Source organism: Danaus plexippus (assembly GCF_018135715.1).
Source record: "Danaus plexippus chromosome 9 unlocalized genomic scaffold, MEX_DaPlex mxdp_26, whole genome shotgun sequence".
NCBI classification, from domain to species: Eukaryota; Metazoa; Arthropoda; class Insecta; order Lepidoptera; family Nymphalidae; genus Danaus; species Danaus plexippus.
This window is the reverse complement of record NW_026869848.1, coordinates 1,701,612-1,725,130: the sequence shown is the minus strand read 5'-3', so window position 1 is coordinate 1,725,130 and position 23,519 is coordinate 1,701,612. Positions and strand designations below refer to the sequence as shown.

The window sequence follows — 23,519 nt, the reverse complement described above, 5'->3', positions numbered from 1 at the left end:
AGAATAGAAGCTAGAACACCCGCCATTCTTGTTTGCTGTCAAAAGCTGTATTCAGTTGTAATGTCGTGAAACACTTCGTATTTTTTTCCATTTTTGCGACTGTATTGCGTAGAATTTTAGTTTAACTTAAAGTATAGAAAGCTTTAGTCATGTCCAATATATCTTTGGATAAGGAAACGTTTTATAGGCGTATGAAAAGGCTATATGCGGCGTGGAAGGTATGTCACAATAGACACGGTATATTTTGAATTTGTTCTCATCGTTTTAAATTATAATGTTACACTACATTGCAGGCTGCTGCTGCTGATTCTAAGAGTGATGATGTTTTGGCCAAATGTGATTGCTTGGTGTCTTGCGTTGGCGTGGATGAAGATACTCTATACAGCAAGTCAACCGCATTACAGGTTCGAATTTTCTAACATTTACAATGTGCGTAGAAACATACTATGACATGTTTTGTGATATTTTTTTTAAATTTTAATTATCCTGCAGCTTTTAAGTTAAAGTGTTTACTTATTAATCATGTTTTGTTTAGACTTGGCTCTTTGGATATGAACTTCCAGACACCATAACAGTTCTGACTGAACAGAGCATGTGTTTTCTGGCAAGTAAAAAGAAGATTGAATTCCTCCGCCAAATCGAAAATGGTAAAGAAGAAACAGATCTACCTCCAGTAAAACTTTTAATAAGAGATAGAGTAAGTAATACAATGAAAAATAAATTATATATATATAGGTAAAAGTTTCGAAATACTGATAATAAAAAAATATAACTTCAATAAATACTGGAAACATGAAAATCTAATCTTATATAAAATAAATATAAATACAACAGAAATTGCAATTTTAAATACATGTCTCCGATATTTAATATTATAGACATAGATATAGATATAAATTATAACCTTATAAGAATGACTTATCTTATATACAGTAACTAGTTTGTTGATTATAATGTTATGCAATATAATATACTATAACAGAAAGTAATTGGGTTCATGTGCAAAATTCAGTTATTACAAATTTGTGTGAAATGGTCAGATTTTTTGGATTTAAATCCTATCAATGTGTCTTCTGTTTAAAGTTTTATTCCTGTATTTCTTTAGTAGTATAATAGAATAAGCAATTGCAATATTGACCAACTTCCAGTTTAACAATTACCATACAATATTTCCAGGGTGAAATTGAATCGGAAATTAGCAATAGATTATATTTTGCTGATGTTAACGTCATTTTTATTCACACTCTTCACTAAACAAATAATGAACACTATCAGCTAGGCTATTTCTTAATCAATTTACATTCTGCTATGTAAAAATTTCAGAATGACCATGATAAAGAAAACTTTAATAAGCTTATACAAGAAATAAAGAAATCTAAATCCGGCAAGACTCTGGGTGTGTTTGCCAAAGACAATTATCCAGGGGAGTTCTGCGAGAGTTGGAAATCTGCAATGAAGGCGGAGAAGTTTGAAAATGTGGATATCAGTTCATCCGTAGCTACATTCATGGCACCAAAAGAAGATTCAGAAATAATCACCATCAAAAAGGCCTGCCTTGTCACCGTTGATGTTTTCACAAAGTACTTAAAAGATCAAATTATGGAAATTATTGATTCAGACAAGGTATTCATTACTCATTACTAATGTTTATGTGATTCATATCTTATTTTATGGACATATATTATTGTTTTTAGAAAGTAAAACATTCGAAACTAGCGGAAGGTGTGGAAGCTGCTATATCAGATAAAAAATATGTAACCGGTGTAGACACGAGCCAAGTAGATATGTGCTATCCACCGATCATACAGTCCGGAGGGAATTATAGTCTGAAATTCAGTGCCGTGTCAGATAAGAATCACCTACATTTTGGTGCAATAGTATGTTCTTTAGGAGCGAGATACAAGTCATACTGTTCAAATATTGTCCGTACATTACTTGTCAATCCGACGGACAATGTCCAAAGCAATTATAATTTTCTTTTGAATTTGGAAGAGGAGGTCATGAAGCATCTTGTGTCTGGTGCCAAGCTGTCAGCCGTTTATGAAGCTGGTTTGGCATTGGCGAAGAAAGAAAAACCTGAATTAGTGGACAACCTCACAAAGACGTTTGGGTTAGTTTATTTATTTTGTTATATGTACTATCAAAGTCTTTATCCTAAATTTTTTGCCGATATGTAATGCTATTTTTGTTTAAGATTTGCAATGGGAATAGAATTTCGTGAAAGTGCCATAGTTATTGGACCGAAAACCGCAGTTGTTGCAAAGAAAGGCATGGTATTTAACATTAATATTGGTTTGGCAAATTTAACCAACTCGGCAGCAACGGATAAAGAAGGAAAGGTAATGTTTATTTGACAGAGAACACATGTTTAACACACTCTGCTAGTTTTTAATAACATTTGTTCGTGTTTTTTTTGTGATTTCTTTCAAGATTATTGGATTTGATATATAAGTTAATTATTTTTTTTTTAAATATCAATCTGGAATTGGACCTGAAGCGAAGTCGTCTTCTCTGATTAGTTAAAAAAGTGATTTAACTGGTTTTTTTATGAGTTTCTACATAACTACTTCATTGCTGACATTTTGGTCTTATAATAATTAATACGGTGTCTTTCAGAAGTACCACAAAAAAATTGTTTTTTTGGTATACTTATAGTATATATATGATGTTATATTCTTATAAGTATTAATTATTATACAATTTAATAAAATATTAAAACCTTTTGTGTGGACATGATGCAAATTCATACAAAGAGTGAAGTTATCCTTTTTTCTCTCATTTAATAATATTTAGGAAATGAGATGTAATATTTTACTTGAAGATCCTTTTAAAAACATTCCCGTATATAGAAAAAAATAACTGATTCTAAACACATCTCGTCTGCCCGTGATCACGGTTGCAAAGTAACCGAAACGTCGGGACTATTTAGTTTAAAAATTAAAAAAAATTTAATGATTACTCGCGAAATTCTTAGATCTCATTAAATAACTAATTCTTATATAAGTTAAGTATGTAAGACATTCTTACATTGTGGATAAGCCTTAAATTATGTTGCGTTTCAGACTTATGCCCTATTCATTGGTGATACTGTGCTCGTGAATGATGAACAGCCAGCATCGCTGCTAACACAATCCAAGAAGAAGATTAAAAACATAGGAATATTCCTTAAAGATGACGATGAAGAGGAAGAGGAGGAGAAAGAGAATAAAACAGAAATTTTGGGTGAGTTTGCTTTAACAACAACCTTCAGGATGTATTGATAAATGTAACAAAAAATTATATGTAAATAGTTTATGGCTTATAAATTAATATATAACTCTATGTTAGTCCAAACATGAAATACATGAAAAAAAGTCATTGAGATAATTAAATTAAGACTTGACCTCTAATAAAAAAATGGAATGGACCTTGTGAGGTTGGAATAAAGAATGTTATACACTTAGTACCCACTTAAATCGATCTAGCTTAACTCATTAAATATATACATTTAAAACAAAGCAATTATGTTCCCTGCAAACATATAATATGAGAATTTATTAAACAAACTGTTTTATTTATCAATATAGTCTGTGGTAATATATAATTTAATAGAAATAATAAAATAAAGTTGAGTAATAATTATTATGCACATTAAAATTTGTGTATTTTTTATATATATTAATGAAGATAATCAAGCTATTATTTAAATCAATATAAGTTTTTGGTGTTGCCATTTTTTAATAATCTATAAGATATATTTCTATTAACTACCTAATATGTTATATTAATATTTTTATTTCCTACCATGCAATGATGGATGGATGGGACTATAGAAAACGGAGGTGAGTTAATGGTTTAAGAGACACATGCATGGTTTTTGTGTTGTATGTATATTGCACACACTTTGGAAGCACAGAATATATAAACGCTTATAACATTCATAGAATTAATGCAATGTCAACATTAACATGACGGTATAATACTCGGAGCTATTTTATTTCTATTGTGCGAATATTTGTTCAGGTCGCGGTAAAAGGACGGCAGTTATTGAGTCGAAGCTTCGGACTGAACATTCTTCAGAGGACAAACGTAAGGAGCATCAGAGAGAATTGGCGATAGCTCTCAACGAGAAAGCTAAGGAGAGACTGGCGAAACAGTCGAGTGGAAAAGAGGGAGAGAAGATAAGGAAGAGTACAGTCTCGTACAAAAGTGTCAGTCAAATGCCCAGAGAGAACGAAGTTAAAGAGTTGAAATTATACGTCGGTAAGTGCTGTAAAACAAAACTAAATGTTTCTGCTACTTTGATATTATACTTTAAACTTGCTTTATTAGTTAAACGCAATTTAGTTTGTCGAGATATCAGTTTGGGTCACTGTCTATGACGGATGAAAACATTTTAGAAGGGTTTCCATTATATTTTCTGTCCAGTATTAAAACACTTGGTTCCCAGCTAGTCAAGTCGATTTCGTAAATATATTTTAACCTGTGAAACATTGTGATATATGCTGATCATTTTCACTTTATTATTATGTAATTTTATAGAACATTAGGTGAAATAACACGAACAAGTTGTATAAAATTCTTCTTGAAATCAGAATTATGCTTGCTGTGTTTATTCTGTAAGTTATACTCAGCTAACATAAAAGATTCCTTTAATCAAATGAACATATACCGATACCCAGTTCCCCCATCATTTGAAGCTTTGTTACACAGTTTTGTAATTGAGCACTCTCCAAAGTGATCTACGTTTCGATAGTTGCTTCTAAGACTTGTTTAATGAAATATCATTGCCGTATGTTTTGTGGTATTCAATCAAAGGGTTTGCTTTATAATGTGTCGTATATGCTCAAAGGATTTTTCATGTTAAATTTCGTAGTAGTTGGTCAAAGGTCTTCCCATATTTCATTAAGTAGTGTTTGATCGAATAATTGTAGTGTACTATTTGTTACAGATCGTAAATATGAAACAGTAATATTGCCGATATTCGGCGTGCCGGTACCATTCCATATATCTACAATTAAAAATATATCTCAGTCTGTGGAGGGCGACTATACATATTTGAGAATCAATTTCTTCCACCCGGGTGCCACTATGGGCAGAAACGAGGGTGGCAACTACGCGCAGCCTGACGCGACCTTCGTTAAAGAAGTGTGAGTTTATTTATATATTTTAAATAAAAATATGAACCGTGTACCTTAAAAAATATGTTTGAATCCAGTGTCTGAATGTTAGGCCATTCACTGCTTACAATAACTGTTAAAGAAACTAAATTTTAGAATCTATATACAATTTCACACGCCCAAAGACGTTACGCAAAGAGTAGTGTAGTATTGGGTGATTGTGGCTGCGTGTTTAAATTAACTGTACAAATTAAACAGCAAAGAAAATGACACTAACTAATGAAAATATTCTAAGTTCTCTTTATCTACTGACGACTCAAATGACAACAGTGCTCCTAAAATAATCAGTTGTAGTGTTTTTTTGTGGTAACATTTAATTACCTAAAGAACGAAATAAATTAACCAAAAACATATAACAGATAGTAACATGTTATTTGTCATCTTTTACGTAATAAAATTTACATGGCCAGTTTTCTGTAACGTTACTTATAGAAGATATAGTTGTATACTTGAAAATATTTCTATGTTATAGAAATTTGCATTTCTCTACTTTTGTTTGAGATGACAGAAAACTTGCGAATCGCCATTATTATGATGTGAATAACTGACAAAAATTTTCTATTCCAGTACATACCGCAGTACAAACACTAAAGAGCCAGGAGAAATTTCACCTCCATCATCAAACCTAAACACTGGATTCCGGTTAATAAAGGAAGTTCAGAAGAAGTTCAAAACGCGAGAGGCGGAGGAGAGGGAGAAGGAGGACTTAGTTAAACAAGATACTCTCGTTTTATCCCAGAACAAAGGAAATCCCAAACTGAAGGATTTATACATCAGACCTAATATAGTCACAAAGAGAATGAGCGGGTCTTTAGAAGCGCATTCGAACGGTTTCAGATTCACGTCAGTGAGAGGAGACAAAGTTGATATTTTATATAACAACATCAAAAACGCATTCTTCCAACCGTGCGATGGAGAGATGATCATTCTATTGCATTTCCATCTGAAGCACGCTATTATGTTCGGTAAAGCACTTCTTACTATAGTCTTTTAAAATATATTGAACGTTCAAATACATTATCCATTGAAATAAAAACACGTCAAATATCCACAATGGTTAGCTTATGAAAAACATAATTCCAACGTGTTCACAAATTCCTTTTTACCCGAGATACATAGTTTGTACCAGATCTCTAATATCGAATTTGTACTCTTAGGGAAGAAGAAACATGTCGACGTGCAGTTCTATACCGAGGTCGGTGAGATTACTACAGACCTGGGCAAACACCAGCACATGCACGACCGTGACGACCTCGCCGCCGAGCAGAGCGAACGGGAACTGAGACACAAACTGAAGATAGCTTTCAAAAGTTTCTGCGAGCGCGTCGAGAACATGACCAAACAGGAAGTCGAGTTTGACACGCCGTACAGGTCCGTACTGTTTAATAGTTTAATTCCTTACAATATATAGTCCTTATAGATTTATGTTTAAGAAATTTGTCGCTTATGTGTGGTTATTTTACATATTTTTCAAGTAATATTAGAATTGAAATATTAATAAACAGAAAATTAAACTCGAAGCACATGTATTGGTTTGAAAAGAAGCGCCATCTACATAATGTCATATGTATTAAGTGTATACTGAAAAACATTTGATGAGATCATTTTTTCAAACCAAAACAATTGCGGAATGATTAATATAGTATTATAATTTCTGCAGAGAACTCGGTTTCCCCGGAGCGCCGTTCCGTAGTACTGTCCTCCTACAACCGACCTCTGGAGCCCTTGTCAACCTGACCGAGTGGCCGCCCTTCGTCATCTCGCTGGAGGACGTTGAACTCGTTCACTTCGAAAGAGTACAGTTCCACCTCAAGAACTTCGATATGGTTTTCGTGTTTAAGGATTACGCCAAGAAAGTCGCCATGGTCAATGCTGTTCCCATGAACATGCTCGATCACGTCAAGGAGTGGCTGAAGTGAGTGATGTTGAAAGTAAATCTTATATCAAATAATATATACATATAAATATTTAAACATAAAATAAAAAAAAGGTATATAATTTCAATTTGTATTCCCATTATAGCTCGTGCGATATCCGGTATTCGGAAGGTATCCAGTCTCTCAACTGGACAAAAGTCATGAAAACCATTACTGATGATATCGAAGGTTTCTTCGACAACGGCGGCTGGTCTTTCCTGGACCCCGAGTCTGATGCCGAGAACGAGGAACAGGTTCGTCATAAATATATTTGAGAACAAATAATACGCTTAAGCGATATGGTTTGTTATATTACTAAAATTATTCACGGTTATTTAATATGACGAATGTTATTTCAGCACGACGATGAATCTGAAGAGGAGGATGATGCGTATGAGCCGACGGATGCTGAGTCGGAAGAGGAATCCGAAGATGACTCGGAGTACGACTCCGAGGCTTCGGAAATGTCCGACGACTCCGGGGACAGCGACGGTGGTTAGTTCATATTTTGTTCGTCATCGGTTCTATTTGGTAACACTGCCATGACTAGCCGTGCTTACAGTTTATAAAATTTCTTAACATATTTATAACATTTTCACTTAAAACCATGAAATTCCACACAGGTGAAGAGGATGAAGAATCTGGGAAAGATTGGTCAGATCTTGAACGCGAGGCCGCCGAAGAGGATAAGAAGGAACGCAATTACGACAGACCGTCGACGGACTTTGATCGGAAACGCAAAGGCGGGAGAGACAGACACCGCTATGACGAGGACCAAGGCAGCAAGAAGAGCAAACACGACAAAAGTTCACACCACAAAAGCTCCAGTTCAAACCACAAAAGCTCGAGCTCAAACCACAAAAGCTCGAGTTCAAACCACAAAAGCTCAAGTTCAAATCATAAAAGTTCAAACCACAAGAGCCCGTCAAAGCACAGCAGTGACAGGTAAGAAAAACGGTGCTGTTAAGACTTAATGTAGTTTATAAATGAAAAAAAAATCTATTTAACCATCCTACCAATATAATTATGTCTATTAGTGAAATTATTTTATCTGTTTTTATTAGCCCTTCGAAGAGCAATAAGCACAAGTCCTCCCACGACCGTTCCCGTGACCACAAATCTAACGGCAAGTCGAACGGTGATCACAAGTCGCACAAGAGGTCACGTGACGACAGTCGCGAACACGAACGATCCTCTAAGAAACACAAGTCAGTATTGTTCAATAGTCATAAATTATCATATATTACGAAATACTACGATACCTAATAATCTGTTTACTCTGAGTGTAATCTACACTTCACTGTTTAATTGTCATATCGTCCACATATATTATCTATTTTATTTACTGTGATTTTATTTATGATATTATTCATTAGTTTTAATTTAATGATTTTCATTGTTACAGGAAATAATCTTCAAAAATGGAAAAGGACACTCGTTCGTCTCAAGTTGAATGTTTTTGAATTAATGTTAGTTATTTTAATATTATATTAGTTAACTTTGTTTACATATGCTCTCCATTTTTACAGTTGAATTCTGAAAATCAGGTCTGAATGATGAATGTATGTAGATTACCATAATTCCAAGTGATTCTAATTTAAATTATACCAAGAAAAACAAAATAAATATAAGGATTTATTATCTGTCTATTTCATTTATCATTTTGTTAAGTAAATCACAAACTGATTCAACAGAATAAATTATAACAAAACTCGCAAAGGATTGATTTATCTTACAAAAAAAGTCTATAAATAACATCACAAATTGTTGTACATTATTTACAGATAAATTAACTATTATAACGCTACGTGATGTAGACACTACTGATTAGCACTCTGTTCTATATCAGAATCCTGTGCTGAAACATAAGGTCCCCTCGGCAATACTGTTATTCTTTTTGTCTCCGGTAGCTTATTGACATCATGTGTCCTAATAATTTCGCTGTTCTCCTGTGGTTCACTTGAACTCCAATATTTCTTATTCACTAGCATGAGTAACATCAGTGCCGGAAGATGTATCAATGAAAATCTGAATAACTTCCTTGAACTGCCGCTGTCCGAGTTCTTGTAAAAATTCCAAGCTGGAATAAAATTCATATATATATTAAATATTATCCAGACAGATAAGAATATGTTATGATATGTCAAAAATGACTAACCTAAGTACATAAAATAAATATTGAGTGGTATTGACTCGAGTGCAAACCACATATTGGTAACTTCGAAATAGGAAGAAGCCAGACAAGTGGCAGTGATGACGCCAGTGTGTCGTAAGGCCACCCGTCTGCAGAGAGCTGTGGAATTGAAAAAAATGTATTATAATGACCTTTAAGTTATAACTTCACCGCAAAACTCACATGGGATAGCAAAATTTACATTAAAAAATTTTCAATGATGATCAACTCCTAATGAATGATACATCTTAATAAAAGTAATGAATTTAAGGAAATTACATATAACATACCGGGATCAGTTACCGCCATCATCCTGTAACCCGCTCGCGAGTAGTCTGGCCTTAGGTTCCAAGATAACGCATTGAAGTGTGGGAACTGCCATGAGTATAGCAACACAGCTAGAACTAAAGCACCCGCGTCCAAATGACCGCTACATCCCGCCCACCCCATCATGGGAGGAATAGCACCAACTGACAACAATTTGACCATACAAACACCGTAATACATAATATATAATAACATACAAAAGAATAATATGCACTAGAGGTTTTTTGATGCATATCATTCAGTTTCATATTGAAAACAATAGCAGACAAAAATATAGACATATGTTAAAGACCTGATATATAGAAGCACTAGATTTTTATATGAAAAAGGTAAACTTCAAATAAAAATAAACTGTTTACAGTAAAATGATTAAGACATTAAATATATGTAGTAGTGGCTATTTCATATATTTCTCTTACCAACAGATCCCAGCCATGTATTTAATATTGATATTCTCTTTAATGGTGTGTATATTGATGTATACAGTACAAGGTTACCAGCTCCTAAAGCTGCGGTCAGAGGATTCACACCAAAGTATAGCAAACCGAGGCCTGTCATGCTTGTTGCAGCGGCAAAACCTATGGCATGTACTGGTCTGCGATGGAAAGCAACATTAAATTATTATTTATTCATTAAAATTATATATGACATGATACTTTAAATTACAATAGCAAATTATCCCATGAAAGAAAGAAAGAAATAATTATGATTTCATTCATTTTGATAACATATTTAACAAAATTTAAATATTTTCCTTAATAATGTTACAATTAAGTGGGCATATGCTTCATATAATGCATTGGATTTATGTAAATAAATGCATACTCTAATAATCCCTTCACCAACACCCTGTTCTTTGTCCGAGACATCTGAGCATCAAATGGTACTTCATGATATTGATTAATGGAATTGGCCGCTGAGCTGACTAGTCCTGTACCAAGTGCGCACAGTGTAAATGTTGTGAGGTCAAATGGAGCTGGTGCTAAAGCATATCCGGCCATCGATGTCATAACAACCAGTGCTAAAATAAAGTTTTAATATCCATTTAAACATGAAACTCACTTAAATATGCTTTGTATAACAGTTCAATAGTTGTGTTTTTCCATTTGAAGTACAGACACACAAACGTTCAAGGGAAACTATCATTATTTACTTACAAGTAAGTCTGAATTTAGATAGCATCATGCAGTATTGGCCTAGATTATTTTTTATATCATGAGTTGGTGTTTCCCTCCACACTCTTGTATCTTGCGGTACATTTTTTTTTGTTTTCTTTATAGTCGTCTGAGTTGTGAGGGGTGGCGGCAGATTACTATTGAGGTAGCATGATGTTGATATTCTGGAGATATGCTGTATTGGACTGTTTAACTGAAAAGGTATTTCCACATCAAAGACAATTATGATATATAAATTCAACTAGACATTTAACAAAATAGAATGGAAAAATGACAAGATTTTATGTGTATTTAATACTCATTATGTCTAACTTACACAAAATTTAAGCAGCACTTTCTTATCTAAGAATCCATGTTTTAAACATAAGGAACATTTTGTCAGCTGTAAGTAGGACATTATGGTGAGATTAAACTTTTATGTCCACATCCTAAAAAATACAACTTAAATTATTAATATGCAGCATAAAATTATAAGGAAAAATTTAAGTAAATAATAAATATGTTTGTATATATATACACAATAATGTTGTGTATGTATTATTGACCATGCAAATAAGATAAATATGTAACCTAAAATGGCTCCAGAAACATACAAATTTTAATAACATTATCAGTTTAAAATAGACTTTTACTACGTTAGATATTATGGACATTTTGCAAAAAATTATAAAATCGTTAAACTATAAATACTTTACAAAATTGTAAACATGATACAGAACACATAATATTGTACACATTTCATTATTCCGATTAATCACAACCTAGATTTTATTTTACTTACATTGAAAACACTTTAATGCAGATAAATATAAAGGGCGACACTACACTAAGCAAAACATTGTGTAATCATTATTCAAACGAAATAAACTAAATTGTATAGGTTATTTAGGTAACCTGACAGAAGGCTGAACCTTGAAGGACGTTTGTTTATTACGTCATAAGTCTAATCTCTATTGATACTATGTTGGGAAAATCGTTATTGTAAATTAGGATAAGTATTAATTTTATCTATTTTATATTTACCCTTTTTTGTTGTATTATGCAGACAATAGAAATAAGACAATTAAAAATAACATTCTCAAGAAAAACTTATTTAGTGATTTACTAGTATATTGAATATTTTTAAATTTCAATAACTAAAAAAATACTTTTCATTTATTAACTTAATAGTACTTTAATAATTGAGAATTGGTTGCATAAATATACACGAGAACAGAATAATTCATTTCTTTTGTCTTATTGCAAAAAAGTTCGTAGGCTCACTATTGATTATATGGCAACTCAGGCATTTTTTGTTTTTATTTTGATTCGATCGAGATTCGAACACGGAACTCACGGAAGTGGTTGGTTCTTGCTGTTGACGCTCACACTGTGAAATGTCTTATTGCTGTTTTAGATCTGTATGAAAATGTCTAAATTATGGTGAAGAATGTCCTAATTCCGTGGGGCCAATTTTAATAATGGCTACAAGAGGTGATAAAGGAAATGGAAATGGCGAGGAACAAATCGTTGAGGTAAATCGATTTGCCCTACTTTTTGATGACAGTTAGGATAAGCTTGATTTTTGTTATGAGAATCAAATGTTTTGGGAATTATAGACGTTGGCAGAGGTGTTCCGGTGCTTCATCTGTATGGAGAAGCTGGTGGACGCCCACCTCTGTCCGCACTGTTCCAAGCTTTGTTGTTATGCTTGCGTGAGGCGATGGCTTACGGAACAAAGATCCCAGTGTCCTCACTGCCGAGCAGCTTTGCATCTTCATGAGTTAGTCAATTGCCGCTGGGTAGAGGAAGTAACACAGCAAATTGAAACCATGCAACAGAGTAATTCAGTGTGCCAAAGAGAAAACTTTAGGGATAGGTAATTATTTTGTCTATTATTGAGAAAATGATCAAATAAAGACTTTTTGTACTTGACTGCTTCTATAATAACAGATGCCCGACACATCAAGAGAAGCTAACTGTTTATTGCTGGACTTGTCGCCGCTGTATCTGCCATCAGTGTGCTCTTTGGGGTGGTACACATACTGGCCATACATTCAAACCTCTTGAAGAAGTGTATGAACAGCATGTGACGCAGATCCGAGATGAGGTCTCCCAGCTACGACGTCGTCTATTGGAGCTTATCAGCCTAGTCCAGGATGTTGTGAGTAAAAATTCCTTCATTAATAATCATTTGTATTTAAACCTTACTATCCTTTTATGAACAACACCATATGTGTTCTTAATGGCGCTCATATAAAAACCAACAATTAATTGTTAATGAATATTTATTGTAAATGTTACCATTGTAACTGACATAATGACTTATTTGTGGCATTTAAGATATATGTTTATACGGCCAACATACTAACCCTTATGGCATTATAATAAAATGTCGTTTCACATACAATACATTCTTTGAACGGAATGTTTGAACTTGCCTGAATATGAAGAATACAAATGAGATAAATTATATTTATTCTATTGTATTCTTTCAACAAAGGATACACTTTCACTGTCCCAGATATATAAGGAGGCTCACAAATTTTTTTAAGCCACAATCTAATTTGGATTATAGAAAGTGGATGTCACAGTTTCATTGTTAAAATATAATGCATTTGCTTTTCACACATCACATCACAAATGTATTGTTTATTTCTTTAATTATTTATATTAATTCAAAGTTATATGGAAATGACACAGTCATTGCCTTATATAAATGAAAAAACTACACCTAAAGAGTAATACTCAGCTTGATGACTGAAAGGAATTTTATATATGGACATTAACACTAAATTGTCTGTGTAATTATTTAAGTTTATAATTAAACAAGATGTATAACATGATATATTAAAATATATAGCCCATGTAAATATTACATGATCTGTGAAGAAATTTCTTAAGCGATGTACATAACACTTATTACATATTATATGATGATATGTTCTTACCTAATCTTCATCCAGGAAAGGAATGTCGAGTCGGTGCGTTCAGCAAAGGATGAACGTGTCCGTGAAATAAGAAATGCGGTTGAGCTGATGATATCTCGCCTGGACTCGGCGTTGAAAGCCAAACTGCTGACTCTCATGGGACAGAAGAACAGTCTCACACAGGAAACAGAACAGTTGGAGCATTTGCTGCAGGAGATTGAACATCAGCTACACTCTAGCACCAGGTATTAGTATATACTGCACTAGTCCCTACTTGCGACTTCCCTCGCGTGGACTTTGGAATTAAGAATAGTGTATAAAGTGTGTTAAAACGAATATTAAAATGATTTAATAGGAAATGCTATTGTTATCGACATAAAGATGCTTTGATACAATGAGACCATCAGAGAATACAGCGATAAATGACAGCCTGTCTCTCTCTGATGTCTGAGCTACATCACTGTAAAGTTTCATCAATATCCGTTCAGTAGTGTTTGCGTTTAAGAGTCACAAACATTATGAAAAACTTTCTCATATTTATAATATTCGTAAAGATATAGGTCTGTAATTCATATAAGTACATGTATGTAATTATCTTTTCGTAAGTCGACTACAGTTTACGCTTTGTGCAAACTAAAAACATTCAGTATTCCACAATATTTAAAAATGTATAAATATGTATACGTAAGAGAAACAAAACTTTGTTATGTGCACGGTCAAATAAGTCTGTCAATAAAACAAATAATTGGATGCCAATAAAGGAATTCAATAAGTTCATATATATTAGTTGTTTCCTTTAATTGTGGCCTTGATCCGTACAAACTTGCACATTACATTCTGCCAATGTCGTAAAAAGTATATTAATAATTTCAGATCCGAACTGATAGCGAAGAGCGGCGATCTATCGAAAATGATCCATCAGGTCCGCAAGAAACCGATGGCGAGCTTCGTGACCGCGCCAGTACCGGCCGATTTTCATAGGCAAGTACAGTTCTACAAGTGAGTACACACTATCACCCGCCCGCCTTGCCGTAGCGTCTACATAGTTCCCCGACTGTCATTCTGTCGTACTATACTGCCCTAAACCCCGTAGTGAAATCGTGCCGAGCTACGACAGCAGCACCTTCCCGCTGAGCAACTTCACTCAGCTGCAGCACGCGGCGTCGCCCGTGTACTCCGCGCCGCTGCACGTGAACGGTCTGTGCTGGCGGCTCAAGGTGTACCCTGACGGTAATGGCGTCGTGCGCGGCAACTACCTGTCCGTGTTCCTCGAGCTCAGCGCGGGTCTGCCGGAGACATCCAAGTGAGTCGTTCAAACTATCTTTTAGTATTCACAATTGAATGTTATTATCCGTCAATATATACTCGGGGTCGGGTTGAGCTCTGAACTTGATATAAATGTTCATATATTATGATTATTCTTGATTTGTTTTATTATGAACGGCCATCACGTACCACATTAAGTGAAACCTTTAATACTTAACGTACATCATAATTATTTACGTTTCTATGTTTCACTCAATAACCGACATTTATTAAACTATTAAATAAATCCTATTCTTATATATGTATTCCCTTACATTTAATAGCCTGTGAATAAATAATATTAATATAAATTGTCATTATAAACGAAGATCCTAATATCCAAGTAACCCGTTGTTTCGTCATTGCACGCGGTACTAAGCAGGGTAGGCAAGAGGTGAGTCGATATTGTTGCAGTAGTGTGTGTGCGGAATGACGTTACTGTGCGTGTGCGTGTGCTGTGTACTGACTAGACTGGCCCCTACACCACTGGAGTGTGGAGATCGCTCGCTTAATCATACCATGTGCATTAACATGGAAGGCATCTCGTCCCTGGTGGTGTGGGTCACTGTGACTTGGTTGATGAGCTTTTTGGTTAAGATCACATTTATAAAGATAGTTTCGATACTGGACTCGTGACGTCGCCTCATACTGCCTGTTGGTCATTAGATCTCTGCTTCCGCTTTAACTTGTTGTAACTCTCCTGGCTGAGGCATCGTAGTTGGTCGATAGTTCTATCACTAGACAACATTAACAATGTCCAGACTAACTGGAGCCATGTAAAAATATAATCATGAATCTGTTTAGAAGTTTGTCATGAGATTGTTTTGTCGGTCGTGACCCGTTACATGATCATGGGACCGATGGTTGGATGTGTTGTAGGTACGAATATCGTGTGGAGATGCTGCACCAGGTGTCCCGTGACCCGTCCAAGAACATTGTACGGGAATTCGCTTCGGACTTCGAGGTTGGGGAGTGCTGGGGTTACAATCGCTTCTTCAGATTGGACCTTTTGGCGAGCGAGGGGTATTTGAACCCCGACACCGATACGCTCATCTTGAGGTATGATTATTGAGACATATTTGGTTATATCGGGGAAGCTTAGGCTGCAAATGTCATGTAGAAGATAACATAAACTCTATACAAATGAGCTCTTTATAAAGTATGTGGTGGTAGTATAGGTGTTCTCGATCTCGTGTTTTGTGATAGAGTTATCGAGGAGATTAAAAGTGTATGGTATCGATCTTAACAGCGAGTGACACGTGTAGCTTAAAGGCCTTAACAGAATCTTCATGAATTTAAACGCAATGATGTAATTTTAACTGTTCTAACAATAAGGTTCCAAGTCCGCCCGCCGACCTTCTACCAACGCTGCCGCGACCAGCAGTGGTACATCAACCAATTGATAACCATACAGAACCAACACATACTACAGATTAATGATCTCAAAGAGGTGACACATCATAATTTGTGAATACCGTTTTATCGTCTCGCTATATTTTCACTCGTGTAATACACACGTACAATTATTCCAGCGTCTAACACTGGAGATGTCCCACAACACTTTGGTGCCGACCCGCGCGACCCCCAACCCGGTGACGTCACAGGCGGACGACAACCCCACACAGAACAACCCGGTGGATGGCAACAGCCTGAGCGACTCGCTCGTCTACAACCAGTGGAAGTTCAACAGTCCACCCAGTGTAATGAGCGGACAGAGGCTGACCAGCCCAGGCACGTTAAACATTTTGAATATTATTTAAAATCATAATTTCCTGTTCAATTTGTACAAGATATACTAACATGTTGTTTCCAACTCCTATATCCCGCCGGTGTCACCAATATTTCATTCTATATTTGAATTGTAACCGTCTACAGTTGCCAAATACATTTTTTTATACACATTGTCGTATCTAACAAAAAATAGTAAGTAATATTTTATAAATATGTTATATTTCCTTATCATGTTTTCATTTAGACCGACTGTCAATGTCTAGTTAATTCCAATAGGTATTTTGAACACGGCGTTATTCGAGGATTCGTGTAGCAGCGTGTGTCGCAGCTCGCTGGGGGCGGGCGCCATATGCTACGGGGACTACGGCGGCGAACGTGCCAAGACCACGGCCCAGCACGCACTCGACTCGCCGTACAACCTGCCTTCAACATCGAGGTGACCATTAACATCATATACATTGAATTTGAACCAAAAATAAATGATTGCGCCCAATACTAAGACATTAACCTTAATACAACCATTAAAGCGATCACAGAAACGAAGGAACTAACTCACCAATATTCTAAGAAGAAAGCTTGTCGACACTGGAAAAATGACCATTATAATACACAAAACATACTTACCGCCCGCCCTCAACACCAAGAAAGCAAGCACTCAGATTCGACTGCGCTTATATTTTATACGCTAACATCGGATGCGGCACAAATTTAGTATGGCGAAAAAAATAAAATAAAAATAAATGTAGCTTAACTCAGCGTCGGTGTTCTGGCTCGTCGTCAGGTCAGCGAGCTCGGTGCAAGCCACCAGCGGTGGCGGGGCGGGCGCGTCCGTGACGGGAGACAAGTTATCGCTGGTGTCACTGCACACACTGCTGAGCGCGGCCGGCAGCGCTCCTCGGCCGCGGGCCAGGCAGAGGCACGACTTCCTCACCGCGGACTCGCCGCTCATCGGTAGGCTTAGTGTTGTACCGAACTGTGACCGACCGATTCGGTATAGAATGACATGTGTTGATCATATTCCAGCGGTGGCGAGTACTCCGGTCAACGAGGTGAACTCGGCCAGTGGGAGCGGTGTGTGCGCGTCGCTGTCGTCACCCGAGCTGAGCGGGGAGGGGGCGAAGGCCGAGGCGGCGCCCGCCAGCCCCGAGCCGCAACCGAACGCCCCCTCGGAGTCCAGCAGCGATACCGGGGTAATTAAATAATATATCACTCTTAATACACAGAAAATGATAACTTTAATAGTCTCTCAACATTAGTAATGTTATATGAAAATTGTATATTATTTTTCACAGCAGGATATCATGTTCAGTGAGTTGGATGGGTTCGCAGACGATAACAACCAGAGTCATGTGGAGGAGAACTCCAACGAGGAAAACGACGTGGACGAGGAGACCATGTCCGGTGAGTGAGAGAGAGGGAGAGGGAGATGTTAAACAACCTACCGACCCAAGCATATCCGGTTCAAATTAAAGTTTCGATCAATTCAATCAGAAAGTTTGTCTGTTTATAGTCTTTCCGATAGCAAAGATCTTTTTATATTTCCCATATCAAAATGGTTGTTATGAAGAAGATTGAATTTGGTCGAAAATAAAGTATGAACTTAAGTATTGTCCAGGGGTTCCCAGAACAAACCGACCCGGACTAACTTCATGATTATATTGTATGCGTTTGTCTGTTAGCAACACTGAACACATAATTATATATATTACCCTCGTCTAAAATATTTGCATGAAATAAGCTTTCATTATTGATTGGTAACAATGACACTTTAAATAACTACTAGCAGCCATCACACGAAAAGACAATATACATCCTAGTGAACCCCGTTTCATCCCATCCTATCCTATTCTATCCCATCCCTTGAATGTATCCTCCCGCCGCTCCTCAGAGGGGTCGTCCGGTAGCGGGTGCTCCTGGTGTGCGCTGGACGAGCGGCCTGGGTCCCCGGCGTCCCCTCCGTCTCCCCTGTCCCCATCCCCCGCGGGGTCCCTCTGCTCGGAGGCTCCGGTTCGCCGCCGCCTGCGACGCGCGGCGCCCTACCGCCGCTCCCGCCCGCCCTGTCCGCCAGCGGAGCCCTCGCCCTCCGCGCACGTCGGATGCGTCGCCTTATATCGCATATCCTAGCGACGCCACAATAATATATATAACATCACTAACATACTGGCGATAAAAAATAGTCTTCATATTGATTGTTGTAGTACACGTGTATACTGAACGTTACGGATACAGGACTGCTTGTAATATTACGGCTTACGAAATAAGAAATTTATTTATCAACCTTTAAAACACTATAAGAAGAAATAGAGAATAAAACGAGTGATTTAGAATGTGATTCTTACAAAAATTTATATAATGTCGATCCTAGCGAGGTCACAGATACAATATTTAAATATCATTATATTCAGCCATTCTTCTAATAACCATTTTGTTTTAAAATTATAATTTGTCACAATGAGAAAGAATTAAATATGATTTGAAATTAATGTGCATTTGATTACAAAAAAAAATAATAGCATTTTTATTAATTCGTTTGATTTTATGACAGAAGAAAATAATATTTTTGCTAATGATATTATCTGTAAGTACCGTGTGAGTTTAATGTGTGTTGAACTATTGATGTCCGCGATTCTTTAATTTAATCTGATTAACGAAACGTTTATTATATTTGTTCTCTCTACAGGTGAAAATGATATAGAGGGCGCCTGTGCTCGGTCCGACGCCGGCGACATACTGAGCCGTCTGCTGTGTGCGGTGCACGGGAGGGGAGTCACTCCGGCCGGCAGCGACGGACCCCTCTCCCCCGCACATGCGATACATGCACACACACCCTCACACCCCGCGCCCAGCCGACACGACGACCCGCAGCTGTCCACCGCCGCTCACACTGACATGCTGCTCCTGAACCTCATGAGGATTAACGGTCTGACGCCCAAGTGTCCCAAGAACGTTAAACACGGTGAGCTCTATGACATAATGAATCAAACTTAACTGCGTACTGCGCCTATGAGAGATGGTGATAGACGAGGTCCCCTTCACCTATAAACAAGACTATCCTGGGGGTGTAGCTTGATACTTGACTTGAGAAATGTAATCAGTAATAATAAAATGGTGTCATTGTCATAGTTTCGTGGGCTAATATAGACATTTATTCGATCCGTGCTGTTGATACTCTTTAGGTCCCAAACGTAACTGGTCGTCGTGTCAGTCGGAGGCCCGGCAGTCCCCGGCGGGTCTACCGCCCCCTCCCGGGCCGCCGGCGACCCCCCGCCTTCGCCCCGCCGCCGCCCGCGCCCGCCGGCCCCACAGACCACGCAACCCGCCCCTCTCGCCCGGACAGATGCAGAGGGATAGTAATGGTGTGCTGTTCGATTATTAATTTATTTAAAAAAATATTCTTATTAAATAAATATTAAATCTATGTTATATTGTGTCTCTCAGCTGGTGCGAGCTGGTCGTCACCACCCGGCGCCGGCAGCTACTGGGCCTCGGCGTCCTCGCTCAGCGACACGGACGACGTCGAGGTCATACTCGACTACAACGTAATACACACTAACTACTAACACGTGACAGGAGTTAGACAGAGTTGCCGTTCACACGGCACTAACTCTCAACTAACGACTTTACTTGTACCATCAAAAGTTAATTCGAATTAATAATAACTTATTTGGCAAAGCTTTATAAATGCTGTATAAATAGATTTCAATTTGAATTTCTGGTTAGATTTAAATAGTTGAGGTGTTTTTAAAATGTTATCTTTATTTATCTATGTTAGCCATAGGTAGTTAATTTTTCTTATTAAATCATATTTGTACTGTCTTTAACGTTACTCAAAAACCAAGTATTTAATGAAGCTAAAATTTTAATAATGATTATGTTAATCTAGATCTCTACTAGATTTAATTTTCTGATTATATGTAATACGTTTACAGGATACGCTCTTCGACATGCTGTTAAACAGTTTGTCGCTAGAGGGCAGCAGTGTAGCGGAGTGCGACGACGCGCCCCCGGTCCAGCCCTGGAGCCCGGCCAGGGAGCCGCGTAACGACTGACATTTTTCGTTTGAAGCACATCACACACGCCATCACACTCCGCCTCCCGACGGGGGCTGTGTGCCAGTAGACCAACGTCACTCGCCAGTAGAGTCGCGTTACCCGCCCGTAGACCCGCGTCACCCGCCCGTAGACCCGCGTCACCCGCCAGTAGAGTCTCGCCGTCCCCGCCGCCAGTCTACGCGGTCTACGCGCAGCTACGAAGACCTACAGCACTATCGCAGAGAGTACCACCACTGATGATAGCCGACGCGTTTCCGCAGACGATAAATACTCAGTTTGATATAATCATAACTTGCGGTGTGAGGTGTACATGTGATAGATGTAATAAAAATAATAACTTTATATGATTCATCGGCTTCGTTATTACCTGAGGCAGAGCGTCGGAGCTCGTGTGAGTGTAGCGTAACGTTAACGTCACACGTGCGGTGTGCTCGTGTCGGGCGTCGCGTGCCCGACACTGATCTCCGATGTTGCTAGGTTAATCACGCGACTGTCTTTGATTGAGATCTCTTTGATGTATTTTTTTGTATGAATGAATGTTATTGACGTTTCTCTTTTCTGTTGCTAGTGTAGAGAAATAATTGTCAGTAGTGCGTTGATATCGAAACTAGTTGATTACTCGTACAAGGACTCGTGTGTTCCACTTTATTATAATGTAGTTAGTTTGAAGCTGAGGTATGGGTGATGTGATGGAAATATGTGGAGCCCGTTTAGTTTAGTGCACTGACTGAAAGTTCAAAGATTATATAACTAGGGCTTGTATTGTGTATTCGGTACTGTTCTCACGCTTTAAGATGTAATAGTAATTTATTTATGTAGTCTGTATCAAATACAAACGATGGTACAAGTTCTGTTTTATTTAATTGTTAGTATATATTTGTCTAGATTCCTTAGGGTCGATCTTGATGTATTAGAATGGAAATAAAGAGATACAAAATGCATATTGAGATTTTTATTGAGCAATTTTTTTTTTGCTATGGCTTCATTCGTATCATGTAATATTCTGCCAATGTCAACGTTTTTATTTGTTTGACGAATTATAATCTTGAGTACTGTGTGGAGGAAACACGAAGGAGTATGGATACATTTTTGGAAATGATATCCTACTAACTTCAAACCTCTAGACAGGATTGAAGTTAAAAATTAATTACACCTAATGTAAAAAACCATTTATTTTGAGAGAATATGAATGTTGTCAGTGCGATGTACAACTTGCAGGTGGTTGGAGGTATTCGTTTTGTATCTAGAATTTTTTTGCCGTCGATTGATTAAATTCTTGTGCAAGGAATCTTAAACGAAGTTCACAAATTTAAATGTATCTATATATCGCTATATATGATATAAGCACAGCAACTCTGCCTCCTGTATGCTCATTCTAAGCGGACATCATGCTTCATACAATACTTAACAGTTTCTCAATTATGGATCTTCGCACGTTGTATTAACGTTGCTTATTGAATGAGAGCCGAGATTCACTGTGTATATGACGATGCAAGCTGAGAATGAGCGTAGGGACTGCTTCTCGAAAAAATTTAGGTGGCGTTGGAAAACCGACTGTGGGTAGTTTCAAATGTACGAGTACATCGTATTCATAATAAAAAAATTTAAGCTATTTATTGGTGAATTTGCTCGCGCCCGAGGATTGGGAGTCGGAAAGGAGTGATGGTTCAGAGTTCTTCTCTGATGCACTTTTTAGTGTATGTTTTGACTATAAAGACGAGATGTGACTGCTGGAACAGCAACAATTTGCTTATAGCAGGTCGTTGCTGGTGGTTTTAAATGATTCCATACAATGTACTGTTAGGATAATAAGGCATTATTTCCTGCATTTAGAAACAGTACCACATAAATTCTATAAAAGTGAAGTTAGCTCGAGGGAGAAGCCATTTGCTGGTTGGCTGTCGTGCGGAACGGTTCTCGTCGTGGGGTGTTGACTGGGCGCTATTTGCGGTGAGTAGTTTTCACAGTGTACCCACTTTAATTAAATAATATTATGTGATTTACTAATGGCAGTTTGCTTATTACGAATATTGACATCGCACTATTACTTGTTCTTAAATTAAAATTTAAATTCATAACGTAGCAATAAGTAATTGTAATGTGTATAACCCAATTGTTTTTTTAACAAAGTTCGGCTTCTATACCTAGAAATACTTACATAATTACACACTACATGAAAATATAATGTGCATTGTTTTTGAGACGACATTCGAGGCTTTAAAATTATTTATAATTTTCTATGACGATGTCTATGAAAAAGTCTTCGGATTCTCAATTTATTAGGATCCGACAGAACCGTTTTCTGATAATAATTATATTATACTAGTTTTTGCCCGCGACTTCGACCGCGTAAATTTCAGAATTAGTAACATATAGCTTTTACCCGTGACTTCGTCCGCTTTGGATAGTTTTTTTGTATAGTAGTATGAAAAAACCTGAGCTGTACTTTTTTGTACGTATTGAAAGTGCCGACTTGGGATGAGGCCATACTAAGTGTGATTTTCATAGGTTAGGTTAATACATTTTAAGGAGAAGGTAGGTTACTGCAATACATTTTTATACACGATGTTTTTGTTTTTCCTTCCTTGGCCAGAAAAGTAATTTTTCCCATGGGAATGCGTTGTTTTCCCGCGGTCAAAAGTAACTCATGTCCTTTCTTAAGTCTCAAACTATCTCCTTAACAAATTTCATTTAAATCTGTTCAGGTTTTTAACCGTAAAACGATCGGCTCACCCGAATGTTTCCATGGGAATGCGTCAGTTTCCCGGGGTA

General features: G+C 37.1%; 3 protein-coding genes across 9 annotated transcripts; 2 read left to right on the top strand and 1 right to left on the bottom strand.

Annotated features, from left to right (window-relative positions):
* Window positions 1–31: 31 nt before the first annotated feature.
* Window positions 32–8,716, top strand: LOC116767381 (FACT complex subunit spt16). Of its 2 annotated transcripts, XM_032657672.2 has the most exons (18): window positions 32–218; window positions 294–404; window positions 536–697; window positions 1,324–1,623; window positions 1,695–2,110; window positions 2,195–2,339; window positions 3,063–3,222; window positions 3,813–3,821; window positions 4,003–4,242; window positions 4,931–5,129; window positions 5,727–6,124; window positions 6,317–6,530; window positions 6,820–7,074; window positions 7,182–7,329; window positions 7,435–7,570; window positions 7,699–8,020; window positions 8,140–8,283; window positions 8,481–8,716. In XM_032657672.2, the coding sequence occupies exons 1-18, from the start codon at window positions 150–152 to the stop codon at window positions 8,485–8,487; spliced, it is 3,435 nt and encodes a 1,144-aa protein (XP_032513563.1). In that variant the 5' UTR covers window positions 32–149; the 3' UTR covers window positions 8,488–8,716. The 2 variants fall into 2 exon arrangements, with proteins under 2 accessions (XP_032513563.1, XP_032513564.1); XM_032657673.2 differs by lacking the exon at window positions 3,813–3,821 and having other exon boundaries at window positions 33–218.
* Window positions 8,691–11,689, bottom strand: LOC116767383 (protoheme IX farnesyltransferase, mitochondrial). Its single transcript, XM_032657677.2, has 8 exons — window positions 11,532–11,689; window positions 11,067–11,178; window positions 10,733–10,943; window positions 10,401–10,596; window positions 9,995–10,170; window positions 9,539–9,718; window positions 9,234–9,368; window positions 8,691–9,155 (listed from the first exon to the last, which is right to left on the bottom strand). Exons 2-8 carry the CDS (start codon window positions 11,145–11,147, stop codon window positions 8,896–8,898), a joined length of 1,239 nt encoding a protein of 412 aa, XP_032513568.2. The 5' UTR covers window positions 11,148–11,178; window positions 11,532–11,689; the 3' UTR covers window positions 8,691–8,895.
* Window positions 11,690–12,032: 343 nt separating this feature from the next.
* LOC116767382 (E3 ubiquitin-protein ligase TRIM37-like) lies at window positions 12,033–21,688 on the top strand. Of its 6 annotated transcripts, none has more exons than XM_061527520.1 (17): window positions 12,033–12,264; window positions 12,349–12,608; window positions 12,683–12,893; window positions 13,696–13,904; window positions 14,533–14,658; window positions 14,753–14,962; window positions 15,844–16,023; window positions 16,300–16,414; window positions 16,497–16,695; window positions 16,972–17,131; window positions 17,477–17,646; window positions 17,719–17,885; window positions 17,991–18,096; window positions 19,376–19,651; window positions 19,872–20,051; window positions 20,134–20,234; window positions 20,625–21,688. In XM_061527520.1, the coding sequence occupies exons 1-17, from the start codon at window positions 12,211–12,213 to the stop codon at window positions 20,742–20,744; spliced, it is 2,844 nt and encodes a 947-aa protein (XP_061383504.1). In that variant the 5' UTR covers window positions 12,033–12,210; the 3' UTR covers window positions 20,745–21,688. The 6 variants fall into 6 exon arrangements, with proteins under 6 accessions (XP_061383504.1, XP_061383505.1, XP_061383506.1 ...); XM_061527521.1 differs by having other exon boundaries at window positions 12,034–12,264; window positions 14,533–14,640; window positions 17,988–18,096; XM_061527522.1 differs by having other exon boundaries at window positions 12,034–12,264; window positions 17,988–18,096; window positions 20,134–20,216.
* Window positions 21,689–23,519: the final 1,831 nt, after the last annotated feature.